Source organism: Nothobranchius furzeri, chromosome 2, assembly GCF_043380555.1.
Source record: "Nothobranchius furzeri strain GRZ-AD chromosome 2, NfurGRZ-RIMD1, whole genome shotgun sequence".
Classification (NCBI taxonomy): Eukaryota; Metazoa; Chordata; class Actinopteri; order Cyprinodontiformes; family Nothobranchiidae; genus Nothobranchius; species Nothobranchius furzeri.
In genome coordinates, this window is record NC_091742.1 from 64,669,926 (window position 1) to 64,697,568 (window position 27,643).

Below are 27,643 nucleotides of genomic sequence, written 5' to 3' on the forward strand. Positions count from 1 at the left end.
GGCACTGATAAAAGCTCGCTCTCCCCACAATTTACAGCACATCCTGGGAGTGCAGAGAAGGAGGTGATCAGCTGACCTCAAAGAAAGCTGCGGAATATAAAGAATAAGCAAATTGGAAAGATATACAGGTGCTAGGTCATTTAAAGCCTTGTGCACAATGGTCAGAAGCGTAAATTGAACCCGGAACACAACCGGAAGCCAATAAAGACTTTTTACTGTCTAATGTCCCCCCCCCCAACAATGATGAGGGATTTTCGCCCCTGCTTGGGGGGTTCCAGGACTTTAGAAGGCGCTATATCAAATACAGGCCATTTACCATTGTGTCATCCAAATAAAACCTGGAGAGGCAAGTGATGTTCTTTGGCTCCGTCCCATATGAGAAAAAGTTCCTAACACAGAACACCACCGGGGGGTGGGGGGTGTTGCAGATGTTGCAGGAGTTTCCTCTTCTCTCCTCCGCACACAGATTGAAATTATCCGATTCCCATACAGAAAAATAATTTGATTCATAAAACTGGAGCTAACATGTTAAGCTAAAAAGCAGCTGAGAGTTTAAGATGGTCTCTAAAGCTGACAACAAGCTAGCCTAGCATTAACAGCATTCTGCCAGTTACCGGCAGTTCTTACGGCTCATTTTTTCTTTCACTCAGCTAAGTTTAATTTCATATTTTACTTTTAATTCACACTAAATACACAGTTGTAGGGTTTTGAAATGCTAAAGAGAAGCCTTACCTAAAAAAGTAACTTAAAAAGATGTCGCACAAGTACTATTTTCATCGCACACAGTTTTATTTTCATCGCATGTGTGACATATATGTTGCACTATACAGCCCTGTTAAACCAGATTTTAAACCAGTCGCAGTGGATGCCTGCCTAATGGGAAATTAATTTCTGAGCATGGGGGAGATCTGCGCCAGTCATGGACTGTCCATAATGAACACCATGTTCAGGCATAAAGGTGTCCATATTTGCTCTTGGCACCAGGATACCTTAGGCCGCAGCTCAATGATCAACTTTGTTGTCGTTTCGTCTGATCTACAGCCGCATGTCTTGGACACTCAGGTGAAGAGAGGGGCGGAGCTGTCAACTGACCACTACCTGGTGTTGAGTTAGCTCTGACAGTGGTGGAGGATGCCTGTCAGACCTGGAAGGTCCAAACCTATTGTGAGGGTCTGATTCTAGGTAAACTGATAAAAAAATATATATAAATATAAAACCTGTATTGTATGAAGTAGGGCACGACCAATATGCTTTTTTTGGGACCGATACCGATATAAAACTTTTAACAAAGGCCGATATAATGGCCGATAAATCTCCCTCACAAAAAAAAAGAAATAAATACAAATGTTCTTAAGATTAAACCCTTCATTCTCTGCCTTTTTGATGCTGACTTATTTCTATATTGCACACCAAAGAACTGTCTCAATAACTCACTAGGGTTTCCAAGTAATGCAAATAAGATTTATTTTGCAATCTCAAAAACAACAGAACACACAAACTACTACTGAAGATGAGCAGATGCTGCAGATGACATCACTGGATGGATCTTTAGTGAAGTAGGCCCACACCTTACTACGACCCTCTTTTTCCATCTGTAATAAAATAATCAGCATAAAAGTACAGTTATATATCTGTTGATACCAAGACAAAGCAAAATACATTAAATGTGGCATTTTTATAAAGTTTAAAAATTATCATGTAAATAAATGATATCAGACATTGTGGCTCAAAACCAATGGCTCTGTTTTTGTTTGGTTCCCCAGCTGTTAAGGTTTTCTCATTTAGTAGTCAAGTCTTTTTTTTTTCCTTCCACTGAATTTTCTACTCCGTTTGTTGTCAGGTTTTTTTTCTAGTTATTCTTCTTTCCCTTTTAGGATTCTTTCTTCTTTAAAAATATTTTCAGTTATAGTTCCTCCTATGTTCCCCTTCTGTACTCTGCTCCCACTCACAACTCTGCACTATTTTTTTCGCAAGCCGCGGGTGAACCGCGTGAGTTTGAAAGGACTGCTGAAGAAGAGCGGAGGAAATTGTCTGAGAATATTCCAGAATGTCTACCAGAAAAAGGCCAGTGTTACTTGCACGACTAAAGGGGAAGCAGCGTGAGCTCTGCATAGAGCTTAATGCTGCGGCAGTTTTATTTTTTCAGGTTAACTTTTCAATACGAGGCCACAAGGCACACAATAAACTTAGGAAGCATGTTGAGGGAAAACATACTTTTATCATTGCTTATTTTACCATTCAACTTACCACTGACACAACAAATATGCTTAAAACTGAAGACTTACCTCCTACTTCCTCATCACCGTCCTCTCTGCTTGACTGCTGCTCCGCTGCATGTGTGCTGTGATGGTGGCTCCACCCCCGAGGAGTGGAGCCCACAACATGAGTTCATAAAGCTGGTGCCATCTGCTGGATAGGCAGCGCTATATCGGCCGTCTTTTTGGCCGATAGCCGATAGAGTTAATGACCCCTATATCGGCCGATAATATCGGCCGGCCGATATATCGGTCGGGCCCTAGTATGAAGTATGTTTAAACTGTTGTGTCTCGTTTAACTGAGAAATGATTTAGAATCATTTAAAGAGCAAGTCACCCCCAAATCAACTTTTATTTTCTGATAAACTATATAAATGCGTGTCTAATCATGCAGTAGATACGTGTAGTTAACAGTTTTGCACTTAAGTGCGTTTTAGTAAAAACCACATTTTTTGTTTCTTAAATTAATCTATCACCAGAAATTATGCAAATGTGTGTGTAAACTGAATTACCAATCTACATACATGATACATAATATCAAATGTTTAATATTTAAATACCTTTTATTTCACATGAAGTAGAGTGCTAAAAAAACCACAACCCTGTACATACGGTATTTATCAACTTTGAACTATTAGAGCCTGCTGGATAGGATGTTTTTCTTTTGCATGTTCATAATCTGCTTTAGAATTGTCATTATGGTTAAATTGTGTCCAAATCTTGCTGCCTGTCCCGCTTTCACTCACACCGTCACACGATCTCGGTCTCACTGCGATTGGAGGCCTGCTCTGTGTGTGTGCAGCAAATTATAGCAGTTATTTTGATTAGGGCTTTAAAACTGCTTTCGACACAATGAGAGGGAGGTAAATAGCGTATTGTTTTCCGTCAGAGGTTTGTGATGCTGAAATCCCCAGATGCTGCAGTTTGAAGGTGTCTGTGTCTAGCCAGAGGCTGTGACATTTTCATTGCCCAGTGAAACAGCAGCACTGCTGATTCTGCTCAACCAGGATTGACCAGGCACCTGTCAACTCCCCTTTATCCCAGCTGCACTCCATCCTGCCCCTTAATCTGCCTGATCGATGCCCTGGGTCGGCGTCACCAAGCAACCAAGGATGACTTTAAAGCTCTCACAGTGTTCTGCCACTCCAACTGCAGAACCAGAACATGCATAGGGAAAATAAAATGGACAAGTTAAGCCAGACTGATGTGGGAAAATTATTGCGACAATGCACTTCTGTCAGTGTTGTGATGAATGGGCCATTTCCGCAGAATGATGAGATCATCATGAGGATGGGTACAGCCTGTGCTGCCCTTTCAGATAAATTGAGATCAAAGCAGCCTTTGAAAAGTTGATACCACTGTGGTTTTTTTATTTGGTATTTGAGCCCCTCAAACAAATCTACAATGGACTCCTGGGTGGGAAACAGTTTTATTTCCCCAAAGGGTCCATGAGAACAGACTGTTCTTTAAGGTGATGAACACTGAACAACCATTTTTAAAATCTTATTTTTGATTATAATTGGCCACTATAATTAGAGTTTTTTGTATACAGGCTGAACATGAAAATAGTCTCCTAACTGACGGTGAAATGCTAGGATTTGAAAAGCCTGACAGATCTACGTCACACTGTCACTTAACATTCATGGACTCACCCATCTTGACTCATTACAGGGAAGGCTGTTCTTTTAGCATCCAGGAAACACCAGGCAACGTCTCGGCTAGTAAAAACTAACTGTTAACATTAGCAGCTTCACAGCACAGCAGAATTCCTCCTGACTTGAGTTATTTGTGGAGATAAAACATCACTGTTGCAAGTCAATGGTAGAGTTGCGTTACTGTTATCTGAACCAAGGTGAGATGTCCAAAAATCAGGAAAAAACTGTCCAAATCCTGCCGTCTGAAGTGCACTTATGTTGTGGGTCACCTTTAAAGAGGTCCTTCACTAAAAAGCCAATTCTACTTATTATTTTTGAAAATGATCAGTCACTCTGAGTTTAACATGCAGGCTCAATCAGAAAAGTTGCCCTACATCTATTTCCAGCGTTATCTGTAGAAAATATTTGCTGAAACACTAGGATTTGAAAAGTCTGATAAATAAAACCTCAGATAGACTTAAAAATGTTATGTCAAGTGGTTCCACACAACTGCTTTAAGTAACTTTTAAGAAATTCTGTTACTTAGTATGAAGTAAATACTGTTAAAGAGACAATGTGTAGTTTTTACCATAAATTTCTGAAAATATCCATCAAAATGTTATTGAAAATTAATTAAAAGATGCCCAGTTTTTGAAAAATATTGGTGACTTCATAGCATATGACCATAAAAATCAGGTCTAAAATACATGGGAGCAGGTCTAAGTCTCTGGGCGACGCCATATTCCTTCTATGAGAGCCCATGAGGACAAAAGGAATTTATTTACTGATTTGTAACAAATAGTTAAAAAACTTTCATCATTCATAAACATTGTTTTACAGATTTACATTTCACTTGTTCCCAGTGATGAAAGGGAGTCTGATATGCTTGTTATTCTGCTGAATTTTGCACTCTCCAGGGCTTTTTGACCCTAATGGGCATCCGTTAGGGTCAAAAACCTTAGGGATGTCCCGATCAGGTTTTTTGCCCTCGAGTCGGAGTCCGAGTCATTTGATTTTGAGAATCTGCCGATACCGAGTCCCAATCCGATACTTTTGATACATAAAAAAATAAGAAAAAGAAGAAACTGTTCTAGAATGTTCCTTATTTTTTATTTAATTACCTTTTTGTTTTAAATTTTAAATGGGCTCCCATAGAAGGAATATGGCGTCGCCCAGAGACTTTAAATTTTTAAAGTGTTTAATTTTTAAACAACGGATCACTTCTGTGAGGTAGCTTGAACAATCAAGTAATAAATAACATAAATTCTTCACTTTTGGACTTTATTGCAGATATAAAAAGTCTAATATAAAAACAGATAGCACTTCAACTTAAATTACCTGACGGGTCTATTTTGCCTCGGCCCCCAAAATGCTTAGATACGTCCCTGGGCATGGGACTGGGTTTTGAAGGTGATCTGAATTGTATCAACTATATAAATACTACATGCTGATAAAGTATTGCATTATACGGGTACAAACGTGTACTGGGGTAAATCTACCTATATTTTATTTTTTAAGAACTTTGTTTTGTTATCCGCAGGCTTCACTTGCTTCAATTAAAGTCAGTGTTCACGACCCCACCATGAGAAAGAGACTGGGCAAAAATGGCCTGCATGGCAGATTTCCAAGACACAAACCACTGTTAAGCAAAAAGAACATTAGGGCTCGTCTCAATTTTGCTAAGAAACATCTCAATGATTGCCAAGACTTTTGGGAAAATACCTTGTGGACTGATGAGACAAAAGTTGAACTTTTTCGAAGGCAAATGTCCCGTTACATCTGGCGTAGAAGTAACACAGCATTTCAGACAAAGAAAATCATACCAACAGTAAAATATGGTGGTGGTAGTATGATGGTCTGGGGTTGTTTTGCTGCTTCAGGAACTGGAAGGCTTGCTGTGATAAATGGAACCATGAATTCTACTGTCTACCAAAACATCCTGAAGGAGAATGTCCGGCCATCTGTTCGTCAACTAAAGCTGAAGCGATCTTGGGTGCTGCAACAGGACAATGACCCAAAATACACCAGAAAATCTACCTCTGAATGGCTGAAGAACAACAAAATGGAGACTTTGGAGTGGCCTAGTCAAAGTCCTGACCTGAATCCTATTTAGATGCTATGGCATGACCTTAAAAGGTGGTTCATGCTAGAAAACCCTCAAGTAAAGCTGAATTACAACAATTCTGCAAAGATGAGTGGGCCAAAATTCCTCCAGAGCGCTGTAGAAGACTCGTAGCAAGTTATCGCAAACGCTTGCAGTTATTGCTGCTAAGGGAAGCCCAACCAGTTATTAGATTCAGGGGGCAATTACTTTTTCACACAGGGCAATGTAGGTTTGGATTTTGTTCTCTCTCTAAATAATAAAAACCATAATTTCAAAGCTGCATTTTGTGTTTACTTGAGTTATCTTTGACTAACAGTTAAATGTGTTTGATGATCAGAAACATTTTGTGTGGCAAACATGCAAAAGAATAAGAAATCAGGAGGGGGGCAAATAATTTTTCACACCACTGTACATGCTGCAGCAGCCATTCAAACTTACATGTAGCTGCTGTCAGTAGCAACCTAACAGATTTAAAACGGTAAAACTCTCAACAGATTTGCATCAGCAGTGACCTGCTCCGACATTTACATACTTCTTGCTGCAAAAGTAATTTTTCGGAATAAATTTTCAAATGTTATAATTATGTTATCATATAGATAATAATAAATTATCAATATGATTTTTTTTTTTTTGCAAAATGAAATTAATTTTATACTACAAGGTTTAGACAGTTCCTCTACTCAGAAAAATAAGAAAACATGCCTGACAAAAATGACAAAATTATTAGTGATCATTGTATATTCATTAAAAATTATTTTAAGAGTAATTCACAGAACACCAAACATAAAAAGATCTGAAAGTTTTCCTGAATACTGCAGTCATCCTTAAGAAGTTATTGGTGTGGTCTGATTAATTGTTTAGAAAGAGCTGAAGCTGCAGGTAAATGCAGCTTCAGCTCATCTTGTTGCTTGAATACTTTAATAAACCACTGCTTAAGGTTAAAAGTTGATATGACTCTTTAATGCAACAGAAATGTTACATCATTATGAAATGATCTCATTACGTGTTTCTCCTCCAGCGTCCTTAAATCTTCCTGTGCCCAGATCCATTTACTGGAGTTTGTTTTAAACGAGTCAGGCTGTAGCACACTGGTGGCCAATTTTTAATCAGTAAATAATAGGGCTCGGACTTGATTAAAAATTTTAATCAAATTAATTAGAGGCTTTGTAATTAATTAATCTAAATTAATCGCATTTTAATCGTTCAGGAAAATGTGCTTTCAAAGCAAAACTTTTAATTAAAATTATGAGACAGAGAATCAAACATTAGACAGCGTTATTACTGTAAACTAAAGCTTTTAATAAAAAAATGCATTTAAATTATTCAAATGTCACTGTGTGATATGAAACAAAACCCAAATCAACTAAAATTTATAATTACAAATAGAAAACACCTGCAAAGGGTTCCTGAGCCTTTAAATAGTCTCTCTGTCTAGTTGATTACTGAAATAAATTTGACTTTGTACCCGATTCTAATTTTTCTAGTTTCACCTGTTTGTATAATTGGGAGTTTTTATTAGCATTTCTACTCATAATGTAGTAAAAACACATAAATAATAATCCTTCAAAATGACAGTATAACAGGCACAAATATGATCTAGGACTTAAATGTACTAACTTTTAACACCAGAGCAGGCATGAATATTCTGAGAGTGATCAGGAACACTAACTGGTTCCAGTTGGATGACTGGAGGATGATGGGAAGATAAAAGATCATGGCGAGGAAATAATGATCTGACGAACAGGTGAACGGACCTTCCTTACATGGGAAGTCCTGATGTCATGTTAAGAAGGGGATGCTGCAGACCTGCAGATTCACGCCTGCAACAGCGAATCTGGTGTGATCTCCAGCCTGATTACAACTTTCTCGTTCCTCACTGCCCCTGATACACTTAAGCATCTGTCCCTTAGCTGATGACAGCTTCAACACACCTCGCTGCTTAATGATAGTAATGTGTGACAGTGACTCGTCTCAGAAACATATAACTCCCCGACAGAATTATTTAGAAAATCATCAGAAAGTTTTAGAGTGTTTCTGTTTTAACAAACTTTTGTTTTCAACTTTAAGAAACGTTGCTTGTGATTGTTTACAGAGTAGTGAGGACACTGAGCGTTCTCCCAGCGGCAGCCAGGTGCCTCTCGTTTGTCTGACTACTTTCATAAACTACTGTTAGGGCGAATAATTATTCTGTCTGGTGCTTTCAGCGCTGCACAGATGTTACGTTAATGTTAAAAATATAGTTTACCGCAACTTTTGTAAAGTTTCCGGTGCCACCGGGCAGCCACAGCAGTATCGATCTCTGAAAAATGTCCGCCAAACGGACTCCGTTGTTGTCTGGAAGTTTTTTTTTCCAAGTTAAGAAAAGAGGCGGACATTTTTCCTAAATCCTGCATCAGTCCAAGCAAGTCAACTTCTTTCTGTTTTTATTCCGTTTTAGTAGCCATTAGCACTGCGCATTGTGGTGTGCGTCAGTGATATTCGGTCTACGAGGAAGTCGTGCAATGACGAAGGTTCCGCTGTGCTCGAAATGCAAGCTGCGATTAAATGCGTGAATTATTTTTAACGCATCATTTTTTTCTAATTAATTAATCAATTAACGCATTAAAGTCCCAGCCCTAGTAAATAAGTATTTATGTTATTAGGTTTTAACGGGGTTAAATACTGGTGGTGCTTACTCCAAACTCTACTCCCAAAATATTAAAATAAAAAAAATAGCCTCAGCGGAAAAACTATTAAACCGCGATGAAGTTAGCTTGAAGTTGGACGTTGGATATTTGACAGACATTGGTTCACTACAGTCAGCGATGAGTCTTCATGCCTGTGCGCTGTGCCACAGACGGCAGTTAGCTGAATTCCAAAGACTCGTTAATGGGAATGGTGGTTCGCATAGGGCCCATCATCAAATTTGTAGTCTTTTGTAAAAGAGTACCAAAAAAATCAAAAACTTCCAGAATAATTGCCTAAAGACTCAAAATGACTTCTGAGTTTTGTTACTAAACTACATTTACAAGACAAATTTTTAATAACAATTCACACAATCTGATCTTTTTTTAATAAAATTTTTATCAAAAATGAAGGGACTTATTTTTTCAATACGTCCTAGGTTAATTGATTTTAATATCCAAAGCCATTTTCTCAATGATGTCACTAATGTATACCAATGAGACACAGCAGTTTTTATATTATTTCACAAGATCTGACATTTTTTATTAGAAATTTTATCAAAAATTAAGTGATTTCTTTCAATAGCTCCAAGGTAACTCAGTCAAAAAACCCAAAACCATTTCTCAATGGTGTTACTATGCCAGACCAATGGAAAACAGCAATTTTCACATTTTACGAGCTCTGATCATTTTTATTTTTATTTGCTCAAACAAGCAGAAACTGAAACTGATTATAAACAAAGCCCTGCTGCATTTAGCAGTACAAGATCAAACCCAGAACGAAGAATGATAATTTTTTTTCCATGTCGTGCCACTTTTGTGCAAAAATGTTAAATATGCTCAAGTCCTCATCAAGTCAACAGATGCAAGTCGATTCAAGTTGCAAGTCATTGGCGTTCAAGTCCGAGTCAAGTCATAAGTCTTAATAGATTTTATCAAGTCAAGTCAGAAGTTATTAAAATAATAACTTGAGTCTGACTCGAGTCCAAGTCATGTGACTTGAGTCCACACCTCTAGAAATATCAAACTGGTTTGATTTTCACCTCAGCGTCTCGTTAGGCAGAAAACAGTGAACATTGGGCACACACAGTGAGGTATCCATTGAGCTAACAGTCATTCAAGGCTGTTTGCTCAGTGGTTTGCTCTTGTGTGCGGCAGGCTAAATGATTCATTTAAGAGGTATCCAGCAAACAGGTGACTATAAAAAGACATTACTTAAAGTGAGGGTCAAGGCCTGGGTGGAGACGTACTTCATCTACACTTCCTGTTAGGAAAACACTTCTGAAAGAGGCGTTGCCTGGCGGACCGAGAGAGCAGTACTGAGACAGTGGTAGACCGCACCCCCCTCAACCCTAACCCTAACATCTCAACGGGTTTTGGTCAGCGACTGATTCAGGGGGTGTTCTCCGAGTACTGATTTACTGACCTAACATCTCAACAGGGCAATCTTCTGTTGAGAAGGGTTGGAGAAAATCTCCATGCAAGTCTACTGCAGTTAGCTAAAGCAGTAGAAAGCCAAACTGGAGTGACTGTTCCCAATGACACCTTATAGCGCACACTGCAGAGGAATGGCATGCATGGGTATCGTCCACGAAGGAAGCTTCTCCTAAACCCCAGGCACAAAAAAGCACACCTAGGATTTGCTAGGGTCCATGCTGAAAGAGATGAAGACTACTGGGTCTCCATTCTCGAGATTGATGAAACAAAGATCACTGTTTTTGGAACTAATGGTTTCAAACTGTATGGCGTTGTAAAGGTGAGGATTTCAAAGAGAAATGCATGGTGCCAACAGTGAAACACGGTGGTGGCAGTTTCCTTATGTGGGGCTGCATGAGTGATGCTGGTGTAGGGGAGCTGCATTTCATTGATGGTATCATGAACTCAACAATGTACTACTCTATACTGAAGGAGAAGGTGCTGCCATCACGCCGTGCACTTGGTCGTGCACTTTTCCAACACGACAATTATCCAGAAAACACATCTAAAGCTGTTGCTGCATTTCTGAAGAATAGGGTGAAGGTAATTGAATGGGCAAGTCTGTCTCCTGATCTCAACCCAATCCAACACCTGTGGGGAATTCTGAAGTAGCAAGTAGAGCATCGGTCTCCATCCAGCATCCAGGCTCTAAAAGAGGTGTTTCTTGAAGAATAGGAAAAGATAGATGTTGTAATCTGTCGCCATCTTGTTCATTCCATGTCTAGAAGACTTGGTGCTGTCCTTAAAAATCATGGTGGTCATACAAAATACTACTTTTAGTAGTTTTTGTTGCGGGGTGTGTTCATTTTTGCTTCAGTCAATTTTAGTAAAAAGATTTTGTGGTTATATTATTAACCTTATTTTCATGTTATGGAGTTAAACACATGTTCAATAAAATGCAGTCTTGGGAAAATTCTGGAAACTGTTCTTTTGTTGTGTAAGCTAATGATTAAATTTGTATTTTTTAAAGGGGATGTACTCATTTATGCTGATCACAGTAAAATTATTGTTTGTTCCTGGTGTGTGGTTGCTGACCTTTTAAAAGAAGGGAAATGTAATATTCTGGCCAATCAGGCCACCGTAAAGCATTTCAAACTCATGGGAGAGTGTATGATGGTCAGATCCAAGATGATGGAACAAACAATATCTCAGATCAACCTCGTCAGTATTTTTTGCTTAGATTACTCCATACTGGAGAAAAAGCATAACAGGCAATACTTTGACCATCCCCACATGAATAAATGTGGCTACGACAGCCTGTAATTGAGTGTGGTCACCCACCATGTTGCAGCAGGGACAACGCAGTGAAAGGCTTCATTGTCAAATACAATTGATACATACACACATTTATCACAGCCTCCTCACACTCGGAACCACAGCATTCAGCAGCTGTTAGCTCAGAGATGGGTGTGTTGTTGTGGATTGTTGTTTCAAAACTTTTCCACATGTCAGTAATGAAGCACTGAAGCAATGAAGCAAAGTTATTTTTAACTGATGTTTGAGAAGTAATTTACATAGACAACAGCAAAAATGCAATACAATTTAGGTGCAGCAGATGTTGTTTTAATGTTGAAACTTGAGCCAGTTGTTATTTAAGTATCTGGATGCCATGGTTCCATTTTGAGAAAATATAATAAATCAAGAAAATTATTTTCATATATGTCTTTTGTAGAACTGGCACAGTAATTACATTTAGTCATGTTGCTTGTCAGCAGTAAAGTGTGTCGAGAATAGATGGATGTGGTTTCCTGTTGATTGTTCTTCTGGTTTTGTATCCGCTGAATGTTTAACGAGCAAGTCATCACCAAATAATCTTTTTTTTTTGCTGATAAACAGTATAAATCAGTGTCGTGCTGTAGACATGTGTAGTCAATAATTTGGCACTTTAGTGCGTCTTAGGTCAAATTGAAAAATTCTGCCAAGTATTGTTCCGTCTTTAGGTAAAAACTCTGCACTGCATTTGAATTTAAATCTGCCATCGCTATTGGCTAAGAGATACACTATGACGTTAGCTGGTACATCATGATGTCACAATGTCATTGCGAGCTTTTGTGTGTGTGTGTGGAAGGAAGGAGAAAAGAAGAAAACATATTAAAAAAAGGTTTAAATTGTATGTTTATGTTTATTCATTTAGCAAACACTTTTATCCAAAGCGACTTACAATTCATAACTTATAGGGCATGTTGTGATCTGTTGGGGACACCGGAGTACCCGGAGGAAACCCGCACATGCAACTCCACGTAGAAAGGCCACAGCCGAGTTTCGAACCTGTGACCTTCATACTGCGAGGTAACAATGCTAACAACTGCGCCACCATGCAGCCCAGAATCCCTGAATGGACCTTACCAGGGAGGCTCAGAAGTGTCCTCTGTAGTTGGAACACACTCTGCGGTCCCCCTTTTTCGGCAGGGAGACCACCACCCCAGTCAGCCAATCGAGTCGAATTGCCCTTGATGTCTACGCGATACTGCAAAGCCGCGTCAACCAACACAGCCCAACAACATCTAGAGCCTTAAAAAACTCCAGGCAGATCTCATCCACCCCTGGGGTCTTGCCTAGCCCTAACCCTGCTTAGACTGTCAGTATCCATCAGCTGCCTCTCGAGCGTCTCAGGCCAAAAAGACCCGATAGGACTCTTTTTTTCAGCTTGACAGCATCCCTAACCACTGGTGTCCACCAACAAGTTTGGGTGTTGCCACCATGACAGGTAACCCTGTGGCCGCAGCTCCAGTCAGCTGCCTCAACAATAGAAGCACGGAACATGGCCCACACAGAGTCATTGTCCCCCGCTTCCCTCGGAACATGTTCAAAGTTCTGTCAGAGGAGGGAATTGAAGCTCCTTCTGATAGGAGACTTGGCCGGACGTGCCCAGCAGACCAGGTCTGACCGGCTTCCTCCCCCACCATCGAAGCCATCTCACCACCAGTTAGTAGTGGTCAGTTGGCAGCTCGGCCCCTCTCTTCACCTGAGTATTCAAGACATGCGGCCGCAGGTCAGATGAAACAACAACAAAGTCAATCATCGAACCGCAGCCTAAGGTATCCTGGTGCCAAGACCGCATCTGAACATCTTTATGCTAGAAAAAGTTGATTGTAAGGGACAATCCATAACAGTGCTAACCACTGCGTTACCATGCAGCCCAAATGAAATTAAAATTGCAAATAAAATTGCAGTAACACCAAAGAAAATACCATATGATGAATTTATTGTAGCAACAGAAATAGCGTGTCAACAGATCACAGATGAGGGAAAGAAAGCAGAGCTTAGAAATAATGTAGTTGGGTTATTAAAGAACAGCAAAATACAACACAGCAATATTACAAAAGACCAATCAGCCCTGACAGCATTATACAAAAATGAACAGATAATTATTCTACCGGCAGACAAAGGAAGAACCACAGTAGTAATGGACTTAGAAAAATATAAATGAAACAGATGTTAGGGGACAAAAATACATACAAAATACTTAAAAAAGACCCAACAGTAAACATTAAGAAAAACATTTAAAAAATTACTGAAGCCACTACAAGAAAAAGGCAAAATAACAGAAAAAATGTACAAACACTGGATTCCTACAGCAAACATAATACCAAGAATATACAGAAGTCCAAAAATACACAAACATAACGCCCCACTTAGACCAATAGTAGACAGCATAGGTACACCAGCATACAACATGGCAAGAGAAATCAGTAAAATAATCAGCCCGTTATTAGGTAACACAGATCAACATTGCAAAAATAGTATAGAACTGGCAAAAGAACTAAAAAAGATTACAATAGAAGATAACGACATACTCAATCAATCAATCAATCAATCAATCAATCAATCAATCAATCAATCAATCAATCAATCAATCCATCAATCAATCAATCAATCAAATTTTATTTCTAAAGCGCTTTTCAAACAAAGTGTGATTCAAAGTGCTTTACAAAATGACCCCAGATTCCCATAACAGGTTAAAAACATTTACAAACATATGCAAGCACACGCACACACAGACTCACACACATACACAAGTAAAAATTTTATTAGGCTGAGTCCAGATGAGCCAAGTATGGTAACGCAAGGAAACGCCATCAGAGGAGCCGTCTGCCCCGGCAGCATCAGGTCTTCCACACTAAGTCAGGGCGCTCAGTGGAGGGGGAGCATAGACCCCCACCTATAGAGCGCCCAGGAAGCTACAGTCGACCACCGCTCCCGGGGCAGAGGGCCCCCACAGAGGAAACACTGGATTAAAATGAGTAAAAATGTAATAAAAGAGCTTATATAAATGACAAAAATTAGAAAATAAGTAATAAATAAAATGATATAGACAGTAAAATAATAATTTAAATAATAAAACTGTGCTGAAGTATAATTATATAGAACATGCAAAGCAAGTAATAAAATATAATCATGTAAAACGAGAAATAAAACTGTAGAAAATATTTAGATAAAAGCTAACCTAAAAAGATGGGTCTTGAGTCTTGACTTAAAAACATGAACGTTCTCTGCGGCCCTGAGGTCCTCTGGCAGCTCGTTCCAGTGGCGAGGGCCATAACACTGGAAGGACGCCTCGCCGTGAGTTTGTGTCCTGACTTTAGGGATGACCAGGAGACGCCTGCCAGAGGAGCGCAGAGGCCTACTCATCTCACATGACGTCACATCCCTGTTCACAAAAACACCAACCCAAAAAACCATAGACATATGAAACCGGGTCACCTTAGTTCCCAGAAGTAATTCTGGTCGTACGTGCCATGCCGCTGACACAGGAGAGGCCAGGTGTGTAATTAGAGGGCCGCTATAATTAGGGCAGCTGGGATCCTGCCAACAATGCCAATTGTGACCTAGAAGATTGGATATGTTGATCCTAAACCATAGGTAATAACCCTTAATGAAACATAGCCGAGGCTTGTTCACAAGTTAACAATTTTATTTACAGGACACATCAACACAGATAAGATTTACTAAAAAAACCCAGGTCGGGATAAAAGAGATGGACTAAAACTCTAAACGAGGGAGAAGGGAGGAGCGGCAACAATGCTGGCCCTGGGACTACACACACAACGCCAGCCAACTACTATTTAAAAGCACAAGGCCGCTGTAGGCAACTGACACAAAAGACAATAATATAAAGGAAAACACCCAGTGCTCCCTTTAACTAAAGCTCATACACACGCCCCCAGAAGTGAGTAAAACCCCCGACAACCCCCTACAGCGGATACTCTAAAGGAAGCTACTACCCTCCCAGAGACAACACTGTCCTCAATGCTAACCACACGTCTCACGAGAAGTTTTCCTTCCTTCCCCCTCTACCGAAGACGACTAATGATAAAATAGAACTGGAAAAGGTTTAATAAAAGAACTGGAAAAGGTTTAATGAAAGAACTGGAAAAAACAGTAGCAGGCTAAGATCTGTGAACAAACACACATTGTTAATCCTATTCTAACGAAGCACAAAAATGCTATGAATATTCTAAACCAATACCTCATCGGCCAACCGCTTGCCAATGTAAATTCCCGGTTTTGTTCACTCAGACAGGACAAAACTTTACACAAAAGAACAAACCTCACAGCAGATGACAGCACAACTGATAGGACTGGTAGCTAATTCCACTTACTTTACATACGATGGCACAATATACAAACAACTGGAAGGCTTCGCCATGGGTAACCAATTATCAGCCACGCTGTGCGAGTTTTTCATGGAAGACCTAGAAGAAAAAGCCATAGCCACTGCCCCCCAAACTGCAAAATAAAATTATGGAAACGCTACGTAGACGACATACTAGAAATCATACCAAAAGGACAAACAGAAACACTAACACAACACTTGAATAACATTGATGACACAGGCAACGTAAAGTTCACATAAGAGACAGAAACAGAAGGCAGTATAGCATTAATGGACATGAAAATAACCAGGCAGACTGACAGAACCCTAAACATAAACACATATAGAAAACCAACACACACAGACCAATTCTTATTATGGACATCAGAACACCCTACCATACACAAAATGTCAGTAATCCAAACATAATATCACCGAGCAAACATGATAACAGAAGAAAGAGACCGTAAACAAGAGGACAAACACATACAAAATGCTTTAAAGACCTGCGGATACCCAACATGGCCAATAAATGAAGGAAGACAACAAACTACAACAGAAAGACAAGAACAACCAAAGTAAAGAACCAGAAACCCAGAAAGACAAGAACCAAAACCAGTGATAGACATAACAGACAAAGTAACAGCAACAATGAAAACACACAACATAAACACACCAACAAAACCATACACAACAGTTAGAAACAGACTAATTCACCCAAAAGACAAAAACCAGCAGGACATAAATGTGGAGTCATTTACGAAATCTATGCAAGCTCTGCAAAAAAACGTACATAGGAGAAACTGGACGCCAACTCAACACACGTACAATAGAACATAGAAAGGAGTGCGAGAAAGAAACTAGTCGAAAACACACAAGAGCAGCAAAACAAGAAGCAGAAAGCACAATAAAGAAGTCAGCCGTAACAGATCACTGCACAAGAGAAAACCATATAATGGACTGGGACAACACAAGGATCATTAACACCGAACAACAGAAATACAAAAGATGAATAAAAGAAGCTATAGAGATAAGGAGACGTGGATGTGGGACCATGAACAGAGACGATGGGGTCTACACACACAAAACTGTCCGCAAGGTAAAAAGAAACATTTTCTGTGTTTTAAAAAAGAACCAGCAATGCAGTTAAGCTCTTTAAACATAAAATGTAGGTAGATTTATCCCACTACATGTTTTTACCTTTATAAAGTGATAATTTATCTGCATGTAATATTTATATATTTGATACAATTCAGATCACCTTCAAAACTAGGTCCCACGCCCAGGGAGGCATCAAGGCATTTTGGGGGCTGAGGCAAATAGACCCCTGCCAGGTATTTTAAGTTGAGGAGCCATTTGTTTTCATAATAGACTTTTTTATATTTGCAATAAATGTCCAAAATATGAAGAATTTATGTTATTTATTACTTGATTGTTCAAGAAGTGCTTGCTTGTTAACAGAGTTGTTAAATGTTAGAATAAAGAAATAAATAAAATAATAAATAAAAAGTAAGGCTCATTCTGGATCTGTTTCTTCACTTTCTTTAATCTATTTTTATGTATCGAAAGTATCGGATCGGGACTCGGTATCAGTAGATTCTCAAAATGAAATGACTCGGACTCGAGGACAAAAAAACCTGATTGGGACATCCCTAGTTATATTATATATAAATTGTATATTGGTTAAATTAAATATATAAGAAAACATTTTAGATACAAGCCAGACAGCTACAATTAGTTGACTTACATTTGAACTGGAAATCTGCCCCCAAAGTAGCTGCTGGCTCCTGATCCACCATCCTTGAAAATACTGCTTTGTATTCTGGTGAATTTTTGACCAAGGCCAGGCTTCAAGGCACCTCCCGTGTATCCTTGCCCAGGCAACTAAACGGCTAACAAACGGCGAACAGACGAATACCGGAACACTCCTTGGCAGCTCCTAGGCAACTGGGGTTGGACCAAAACATCAAGGCAAGGTTCCTTGACATTGAGACCCAGGGACTGCAAAGGAGAGACCCAGGAAGTGAAACTGCAAATCTGGTAGTGAGCAAAGCTCTCAGCAGCGAGAATGAAACAAAATAAATTGATTAAATAAATAGAGTCAAACAGAAAAAGGAAAAAGACTTAATTGGTCATTTTAGGAAGTTGATTCAATTTACTTTGAAACAATTATTTTCTTTTGGTTTTTTTTCTCAGAATTTTTTTATTTTTATTTTTGTTTGATCTTCAGTGTTTTTTCTTCATCTTATTGGCACAAATCTAACCCCATACCACAACATAATTTCTCTCCATTTGCCGTCATTTCTGTCTCTGGCTTGTCTTGAGGCATACAGCAGGCTCATAAGTGTACGGTTGTGGTCTACTCTTAAGTACAATTATAAACATTTGAAGTTTTCTTTGTCAAAGCTGACATTAGAACCCATATTTTACTCTGGATTAAGCTAACAGGTCTCCCTTGGCCTATGTTACGTGCCGTGGCCCTTTTCGGCCACAAGATGGCCTCAGTGGCCTTTGCCTCGCCTGTCTCCGGTGTCACAGCTGTTTAAAATCAGTAATCAGGCAGCAGCTGTTAAAAGCTGCTCTCCTGCCTTCAGCCAGTGAGAAGGTCCAAGGGTAGTGTAGTCTCTTTAGAGTTTATACTATTCTCTTCTCCTCATGTGTTCTAGACTTAGTATTGCTCTCATTTCGACTTTGGTATTTGACTCTCTTTTGGATTTGGATTTAGGATTAGACAGTTTGGTATCTCGACTTTGGAACGTATTTGACTTGGACTTTGGACCTCCCTGAGCTTTCCTGCTTATCAGGACTGCTCTTCTTATTGGTATCTTTTTAGTTAGTTTATTCCCACCCCCTTCTGGGGTGGCGTTTTCCGTTCTCCCCTTCTTTTTGTAGATAGCTCCATTTAATGTTGTAAAGACTCGTTTTGTAATAAAATCCTTTGTTATTTTAGCGACACTGCACTTTGTTATCATTTGTTAACAGAGTTGTTAAATGTTAGAATAATGCTCCTGTCTCTTCTGTCAGGCCCTACTGTTTACCACGGGCAGGTCCTGCAGGAGTTTGTGGATTGGTGTGACACTGCATGCCTGGAGCTGAATGTGACCAAAACTAAGGAGATGGTGGTGTCCTTCTCTAACAAACAGAGAGCGCTGGTTACCGCTGCCTCCACTATCATTCATGGACAGCCAGTGGAGCTGGTTGAAGAGTATAAATATCTAGGGACCACCATTGATCACCTCCTGAAATTCGCTTCCAACACCGAGGACATCCTCAGAAAGTGCCAGCAACGACTCTACATCCTGAGGAAGTTGAATTCATTTGGAGTCAGGAAGGACATTTTACTGACTTTCTATTATTCTTTTATAGAGAGTGTTATCACATTTTCTATCCCCTGTTGGTTTTATTCTGTCAGCCTGCAGTATAGAAACTGTCTACAAAGCACCGTCAAGGTGTGCTCTCGGATCATTGGACTACCACTGTGAAGCTTAACTTCTCAATGTGACCAGCATACAGGAAGTTTAGCACAGAAAATCATTAAAGACCCATCACTCCCTCTTCATACTGTTTTCGAGTGGCTGCCCTCCAAACGCCGACTTCGATGCCCATGCTGTAAAACACAGAGGAGGAGAAGTTCCTTTGTTCCCAGAGCTGTGCTTCTTCTTAATTCTCAGTGCAGATAGGGGGAGTGTGCATTACTTGTATGTGTGTGTGTGTGTGTGTGTGTGTGTGTGTGTGTGTGTGTGTGTGTGTGTGTGTGTGTGAGCCAAAGGTTTACTCATTGTTGGTCATTCACATGTGAGTTTATGACATGAATGTGTATATAGGTTTTATGGGTTTTACAAATGTGTAAATTGGATGTGTTTTTAGAATTTAGAGATTTTAGTGCCGGCTGCATCACAATGCTGTCTCGAATTGCCCCTCAGGGACTAATAAAGTTGTCTTGAGTCTTGATTTCACCCACACACCAATTTTATTACTCCTCTATCCTCATCTCTCCTGGAGAGCCGGGGACGTAATACCTACGTCATTTCTGGTTTGATAGAAAAAAACTTTTTTCTCACAAAAACGACCCCAAAAGCCTAAATAATGTATGTACATGTGCATTTTTATTTAGAACAAGTTCCTATTATGTTTCTAAACATTTGTTTAAAGGAGGCAACCTGCAATAGGCTCTTTAAGCTTATCTTAAAAGTAGATAAGGTGTCTGCCTCACAGTCTAAAGCTGGGAGCTGGTTCCATAGAAAAGGAGCCTGTTAGTTTAAATATCTGCCTCCCATCCTTGTTTTAGATATTTTAGAAACCACCATTTTTGTGTTTTCTTTCATTTTTTGAGCAGTAAATGTATCAACTTATCAACTGTGTATGAATCTTCTGGCACTGAGCCATAATGCTGACAGTTGCTCAGAGCAAACTTATTTGACTTCATGCACCTTTAAAGTAGTGGTTCACTTGTTTAATCAATATGTTTGCAGTAGTCTGTAGTAGGAATTAATGTCTTCCAAGTCATACGGGGTGGGGGGTTCAGGTGCAGGAATTACAAGTCAGCTTCAGATGTCAGGATTTTGAGTCTTATGTTTGATAATTCAGACATCTTGCCTTGGATTGGGCAAAAGCAATATGACTCTACCACTGAGTCTGTTGAAAAGAATTTCAACTTTGATGTTGTATCTCGACATGTAACACATGCCTGAAGAAGTTTTTTTATATGTTCCCTATATGTTCCCATTTTGACCTTTTTGAACTATTTTGTGTGTTTTAGTGAGTGTCACAGAGGTCAAACCACGCCATAAGAAACGGGTGAACGACAGAGGAGGGGGAGATGGAGTCCATTTCATCTGAGCAATCGGCCACGGTAGATGAGCTGCTGGAGGGGTGCATCCAAGCCTTTGGTTTGTTAAAGTCATAGAAAATATAACTTTCATGACGTGAATCCCTTTGCACTGTCTGAAAAGTCAAAAATGTTTTTACAGTGTATTTGGAATTAATATATTAAGCCTAGTTAGTCTGAAAGCATTATAATTTTGTTTTTAAAGGTCAAAATGGCACTTTGAACGATGCTTCCCTCGTTCGGATGTTTCTCATGATGCACCCCTGGTACATCCCATCTACAGACATGGCTAAGAAGCTGGTGCTCATGTATCCTTTTTTATGTGTGCTTTGAAACATACAGAACAGAGCCATTTGATTTTAAAGCCTATTGTTATTTTATTATTTTTTTCTAATGAACTTGAGGAACATTCTTTCCACCCCTGTTGTAATGAGAAATCTTTTGAATGTAGAAGAGACTGTAGAGGAGATTTCTGGATAAAAGTTAGAAACAAATCAGCTTTTTGAAAATTAGTTTATGGCTTAACTTGGGATCAAGATCTCAGGAGGAGAGCTGTTCTGCTGAGCGTCGAACAAGAATATGCCACCTTGTCAAGTAATGATCTGTCTGGTCCAAATCTATTTTCTGTTCTATTTCCTATTCACTACATGTTTTATTGAATTTTGTATTTTGCCTCCAAAGTGCTGAACATGTTAAAATCTAAGTTAATTTAAAATTACAACAATAAAATAAAATAAAAAGGTCATAAAATCCGAAACAGTAATGGATTATAAACAGCTAACCAGTGTTGCCAACTCGGCGACTTTGTCACTGTTTCTAACGGCTTTTGGACCCCCCTCAACGACTTTTTTTCCAAAAAGCGCCTAGCGACAAACTTAGCGACATTTCTCAGGACCCGTTGCTACTTTCTGTAGAATTTTCATGTAGATATTCCACACAGATTAGCAACAAAGAAACCGTTTGCACTCTGAACTGTTCTTCCGGGAGTAAGGAAAGAGAACGATAATCTGCGCATGTGCACGAGGACTCACCAATCATAAACCGTTTTCGGCCGGTCTGATTCGCTGAAGCTGCAGAGCTGGAGACCGCCGATTTACGTCTGCTGCTTTCATATTGCTGCAGGCTCACGCTTCTACTAGAGACGGCGCGGGCATCAACCTGCCATCTCTGGTTCTGCAGCCGTCAGACACTTTGGTTTTTCCTGCATTTGGCAAATAAAGTCATCGGGAGTTTCAACTACCGTCCCGTTTACACACGCAGCTCTGTGGCTCATCTGAATTTCCTTCAGTGACACAGGGATGGTTATACTATGAGACACCCGCTCCCTTTTGCTCGGAGCGCCGTTATTATCACGATGGAGAGAATACACAACAGAGAAGTTGAGAAACTACGAGGTGTAAAAAAACAGCTTTTTAGGAAAATGTCTGTGAGAATGAGGAGAGCAGGAGGTCTGAGTTATATCCTACAACAGAACTGTTTGGATCACCACACCATATCTGTTTTAATGCCACTTTATTGGTAGTTTTGGAATTTATTGTACATATCAAAGCAATTTGGGCCATTTTAATCATACTAATTAATAACTTTAACATATAACATAGTATTTATTTTCCTCCCTTTTAGTCCTATTATATATATATATATATATATATATATATATATATATATATATATATATATATTAGATGCCATAGGGAAAACGAACGCTAATGTGGCGTGATGACGTCATCAATATGTAAATAAGCACGTGACGTCATCTGGCGACATCTAGTGACTTTTGGGGGGAACTTCAGCTACTTTCAGTCAAAAACAGTTGGCAACACTGCAGCTAACTGTTAGTAGATAAAATTGACTGGGCAAAAAAGCAAAAGCGTGCATGACTAAAACCAGACAAAAAGTCATAAAACCAAGACTAAAACGCTCTGAGTATTAAAAGCAATAGAGTAAAAATGTGTTTTCAGTTATTTTTTAAAAACCACAAGTGATGAAGCTGTCCTAATGTAGACGGGCAGAAGATTCCACAAAGTTGGAGCTACTACAGAAAATGCTCTACAACCTCTTCTCTTAAGCCTAGCTCTGGGGACAACCAAACTATGCAACGCATGTCGGGATGCTGGTCACTGTGATAATTTTTTCAAAAACCCTAATTAACAACTTTTAAACAAACAGCCTAACAGTTATTTGAAATCAATTTACATTTCTTGCTGCTTTGTCTAAAAGTTTTTGAGCATCAACTAATCGTCCTAAAATTTTCATATATTCAGAAAAGGAACTTGAGCCTTTTCTCCTGCAGCAATGACTTGTGGGTAATACCCCTGCCCGGGGTCTGCATCGCTGCGGACTTGGGTGAAGTGCAATGGGGGCGTGGTCAACTTCCACACTTGAGAATGGGGACACCCTACGCACTCGCACCCCTGCCCAGGAATGCATAATTGAAGGGCGCAAGGGTGCAAGTGCGAGTATTGGGATTAGGCCATAGTCCCGCCCCTACTTTGTTGGATGTCCACTTGTCACCTAGCAACTGCCACCACACTAAAAAGAAGCTGCAGAAATGGAGCTCACACATGTTTTAAACTTTTTCCTTGTTTTGTTATTGTTTCTAGAGCTACAGCAGACGTACCACCGGTGTTGTGACTGTCCGTGCTTCCTCGTCAAATATTCTTACCACAGCGTGTTACGACAGTTTTGCTCTTGTTTACAGTATATAGTAACATGTTTAGTAAGCATGTTTGTTTTAAATGGTATCAAAAATACAGAACTGTTATATAATTATTAGCAAAAATATACAGCTTTTCTCATGATTTATTTATGAAAATGACAATGTTTGTCATGATTCCGTGAATGACAGTAAACAATGGGAGAAATTTCTTGTTTACAGTATAATAATGAAATGTTACAAGCCATTTACAAGCTAACTGTCAGGTAAACTCACAACAAGCAGTAATATAACAACTTCCAGAGGGAGTGCGTCTCTTCAGGTAAACAGCCTGTGACGCAGTAATCAGTCTGCGCATTTCCCCAAAGTAGCACATAACGATGATTAGCAAGGATAGTCAGAAAACCGGCGTCGGCAGCATCATTTGGAATCGTATGATGTCCAAGGAAGGTCCCGCCTTTCTCGCCTCAGACTGGCTAGAAGGGTTCTCCTATGATTGGCTGTTTAATTTAGTAGCAAATCCTTAGACCACAGGTGGCAAACTCAGGCCCTTGGGCCAAATTTGGCCTGCGGTCTATTTTTATTTGGCCCGCGAGATCAAATATCAAATATATATTAATAGTAGCCCGTCGGCTGATTTTGCCGTAAAGTCTACAAATCCCATAGTGCTTTGCCGCATTAGCGCATCTATTGAAGCGCCCCCTCCTATCTGTTTACATTCATTAGCACTACTCAGCATCTGCAGCGTTACCTCCTCAGTCACGCACAAACTGAAGTCACTCCTCTTAATGAGCACCGAGTTTACTCAGCAACAGGGGCGGATTTAGGACTGAAGAAGATCCGGGGCTTAACACACACACACACACACAGACACACACACACACACACATACACATACACACACACACACACACACATACACACACACACACACATTTGACATGTACTAGTCAACATCATATATATTTGTCTTGTACCACATAATTTTTAATCTGAAGCTACATATTAAGCATATTCAGGGCAGAGTATTGTTCCTGTTAGTGTTTAGTGTGAGATGATAGTAAATATTCCCTTTCTTTCTCCAACAACTTTACCTGATAGTAAGCTAACTTTAGGCAAACCAGCAGCACAACAAATATTTTCAAATAAGACTCACAAACCTGAGTCAACACCAGTCTCATCAAAGCTGGGGTTCTGTCGTTGTACTTTTTGTCTAAAAAATGTCCTTATGTCCATCTTTACTCATGCGTTTCAGGCAGAGACTGTAGAAGAAGCCAGCTGCTGAAGGGCTTCTTCTTCAGTAGTGGAGGCTCAGGCAGGCTGTATACAAACTACTGCCAGCTGCTCCCTCTCTGTTGGACTTTGGTACTGCATGTTACTTCCGCGATTTAGATTCGGGGCTTTTCATAAAACATCCGGGGCTTCAGCCCAAGTAGCCGGGCCTAACGCCGCCCCTGCTCAGCAATTTACCGACTTTGAAGCCCAGAAACAGATTTTGACCGCTCAGTAATCTGTTTGCTGTTAACACAGAAAGCACACCAACAAACTTCCAGACCGAGATGATTTCCAGTGTAGTGACACGCTCGAGTCAGTATGAATCTGGCTGCTGCACTTTTTATCTTTCTTTCCTGACACACTGACCAACTACAAGGTCAAGCTGCTTAGATGTTCTCCATGTTTAGCAGCATGTACCTTTGTGAGCACCTGTTGAAGATGAACAGAACAACACAGGCGTCTCACTGGTGAAGTCCTTCCTCAGCTCAGAGCCTAACCCCAGAGATGCAGTTATCTGGCTGGAACAGGTGACCATCACAGTAAATCAGATTCAGAGTGGAGCAAACTGAGCTTGAATTATTTTGGTTTTCATGAACTTTTTGTACTCCAAAGCACGAAAGTTAATAGGTGAGAAATAGCATTTTCATTTTAGATAATTACTGTTTTTCTTACTTTTTGTTGTTGGCTTGTGAAAAATATTTAACCCACTTTAAAACAGGAACTGGAATCTACGGTGCCCGTCTGGTGACACTGAGGGGAAAAAATAACTTGTGGCTTCGAGGTACAAAATGCGTGGGAACGAGTTGTTAATTCATGGCCACTAGTTATTTTTTCCCTCACCAGACGGGCACTGTAGGAATCACTACAGATAGATGAATAGAAAAGAACATTCCTTTATTGTCTCTCAGTGGGGAAAGCTTGGTGTCATATCAGCAATAACATTACAGGAGCAAATAAAGGACAGTAAAAAGTAAGAATAAAGAGTAGACAACAAGAAAACAGAAATACTTAAAATATTCAAAATATAAACAATACTGTATATATGTACAATTTAAGAAATAAAAGTATTTTTAAAAATAAGATCTATTAAGTAACGAATACCACTGATGTGAGCTTTATTTTAAAACGATTTGCTCTTGTGTAATTTGGTCATACCAGATTCAGTGTTTATTCAAAACTAAGTTAATTTCCAAATGAAAAGGCTCAACCATGCATATCTGTAAATAAATGAAAATTTACACATTTGCTGTCACTTTTTCTAAAGAATATTGAGTTTTTCATTTTGGCCCAGTGGGAATTTGAGTTTGACACCCCTGCCTAAGACTGCCCTGCCACCAACAGAAAGCTGTTTTAGGGAGTTTTGTAAAGAAAATGTGAACTTAGCTCTATAATAAACATTCTGTCCTTTTTTTAAAATTGTTTTTTATATTTCATTTATTAGAAAAAAATCTGCAAAATGTTAAATGTAAACCTATAATAAATCTTGCTGCATGTATCACACTGTTGAACTTTACATCTGTTGGCTCTCGATCATTGAGGTTATCTTAAAGTAGAGTACATAGGATAAACAAATATGTGCCTTAACTGCGCATGAAATATGATAACTGCCATACTTTGTGTTCAACAGGTCTGTTTCTCTTCTAGAATAATGAAAACTGGAGAAAAATAGGTCTAAATCATAATCAGCTTAAAGTTCAGTTAATTGATTTACATTTAAACAGATGGTGAGAGATGTGTTCTAAAAACTTCTTCCTGTGATTTAGAAAAACCGTAAAAGATATCAAGAAGATTTTTTCTCAGATTTTAGCCAAAAATCTTGTGAGTGTGTTAACGTTTGAATGAAGTGTCTAAATTAAAGTTAACCCTATAGAATTTTAGGTCAAAAAGTGACAGGATTTTGTGGGAAAATTACCAATCCCATTCATTTTGATGGGGGAAAAAATCACAGAAAATGTTGAATTACTCAAAAATATTAAAGATATTGATGCCAAAAGTAAAGCCCAGAAAAAGCTTAACAAGCTGATTATTTTGATGCCAAATTTGTTGAAGCCGCAGAAATTTTGAAGTAGTTGAAAAGGTTTAAAAAACATTTGGAAGTAGAATAAAGAGAAACAGGGTTCAACAGGTTTGAATGTGAGTTCAAACAACTATCTTCTATTTATCACCATAAATAAGAAATTCAAGAGTTGAAATAGAAATTGAAAATACTTTCTACTTTTCATATAAACTGCGTAAAACCCAGAAATTGGTTGAAATCTGATGAAATGGCAGTAGTTCATATACTGTACACACGTTTGCCTCATTTTTACAGGTACTGGATTTCTGAGTTTCCCGCAGAGTTCAATCTGAACCCCGAGCTAGCAGATCAGATCAAAGACTTTAAAGACTTTCTGACCACAGAGGGCGATGAGCACCAGAGCCAGCTCATTGATCTGGACAGTGTGTGAGTGACATTTCTGCTAAATGTTGCATGCTGTAACATAAATGCTGCATGCTGTAACATGACTGAATGTCTATTTGACTTGACATCATGTTGTTTTATTGGCTGTTGATTGCTGAGTTGTGCAGGGAAGGATCAGTAACTTATCATTTGTTCACATTTTTTTCTGCATCTCCTCAGCTTCCTTATTCAATAAAAGATAAGTTTGTAGTTCAGAGTTTTTCCACACATCAACTAAATTCTGTATTAAAAGGTAACAGCTGTAATTTTTTGAATGGCCTCATTGGAGCAACGTATTCACTGACTTCAAAGCTGTGGTGTTGTAATCCCTCTAAGGCCATCATATGAATGGAAACGGCAGGTGACTCAGCGCGTCCCGTCTGTGTCCAAGAAAAGGAAAATGTCCCTGCTGTTTGACCACCTTGACTCATGTGAGCTGGCTGAACACTTGACCTACTTGGAGTACAAATCCTTCTGCAAGATTCTGGTTAGTCTCAGCTACATCCAGTGTACTGTTGAAATTTTAGGTGATTCCATATAATATTGCTGTTACTAAGCAACAGGCATCATTATTAAGTGGCATGTTCTGTTTTTAGATAATTTAGTCTATTATAGTTGCTATCTGAAGTCTGTATGCATATTATAATTGTGGGCCTGAATGTACCAAATGGTACCATTCTGTTTAGCACTGTACCATATTATGTCATACTGTACAA

The 27,643-nt window shown here is 39.3% G+C and overlaps 1 protein-coding gene across 9 annotated transcripts in view; it reads left to right on the forward strand.

Moving 5' to 3' along the window:
- Nucleotides 1-27,643, forward strand: part of LOC107384786 (RAS guanyl-releasing protein 2) — a 145,702-nt gene that overhangs the window by 46,684 nt on the left and 71,375 nt on the right. For 7 of the 9 annotated variants that reach the window (XR_011517328.1, XM_070547439.1, XM_070547436.1 and 4 more), the window contains exons 2-6: nt 20,488-20,617; nt 20,762-20,864; nt 21,094-21,150; nt 26,799-26,930; nt 27,264-27,414. Coding sequence is in view for 8 of the 9 variants with exons in the window: in XM_070547439.1 (XP_070403540.1) it covers nt 20,548-20,617; nt 20,762-20,864; nt 21,094-21,150; nt 26,799-26,930; nt 27,264-27,414 (513 nt within the window). In the remaining variant the exon portion in view is untranslated. Of the gene's footprint in view, nt 1-20,037; nt 20,618-20,761; nt 20,865-21,093; nt 21,151-26,798; nt 26,931-27,263; nt 27,415-27,643 lie in introns of those variants that run through there. The other 2 variants (XM_070547449.1, XM_070547464.1) reach the window with 2 other exon arrangements.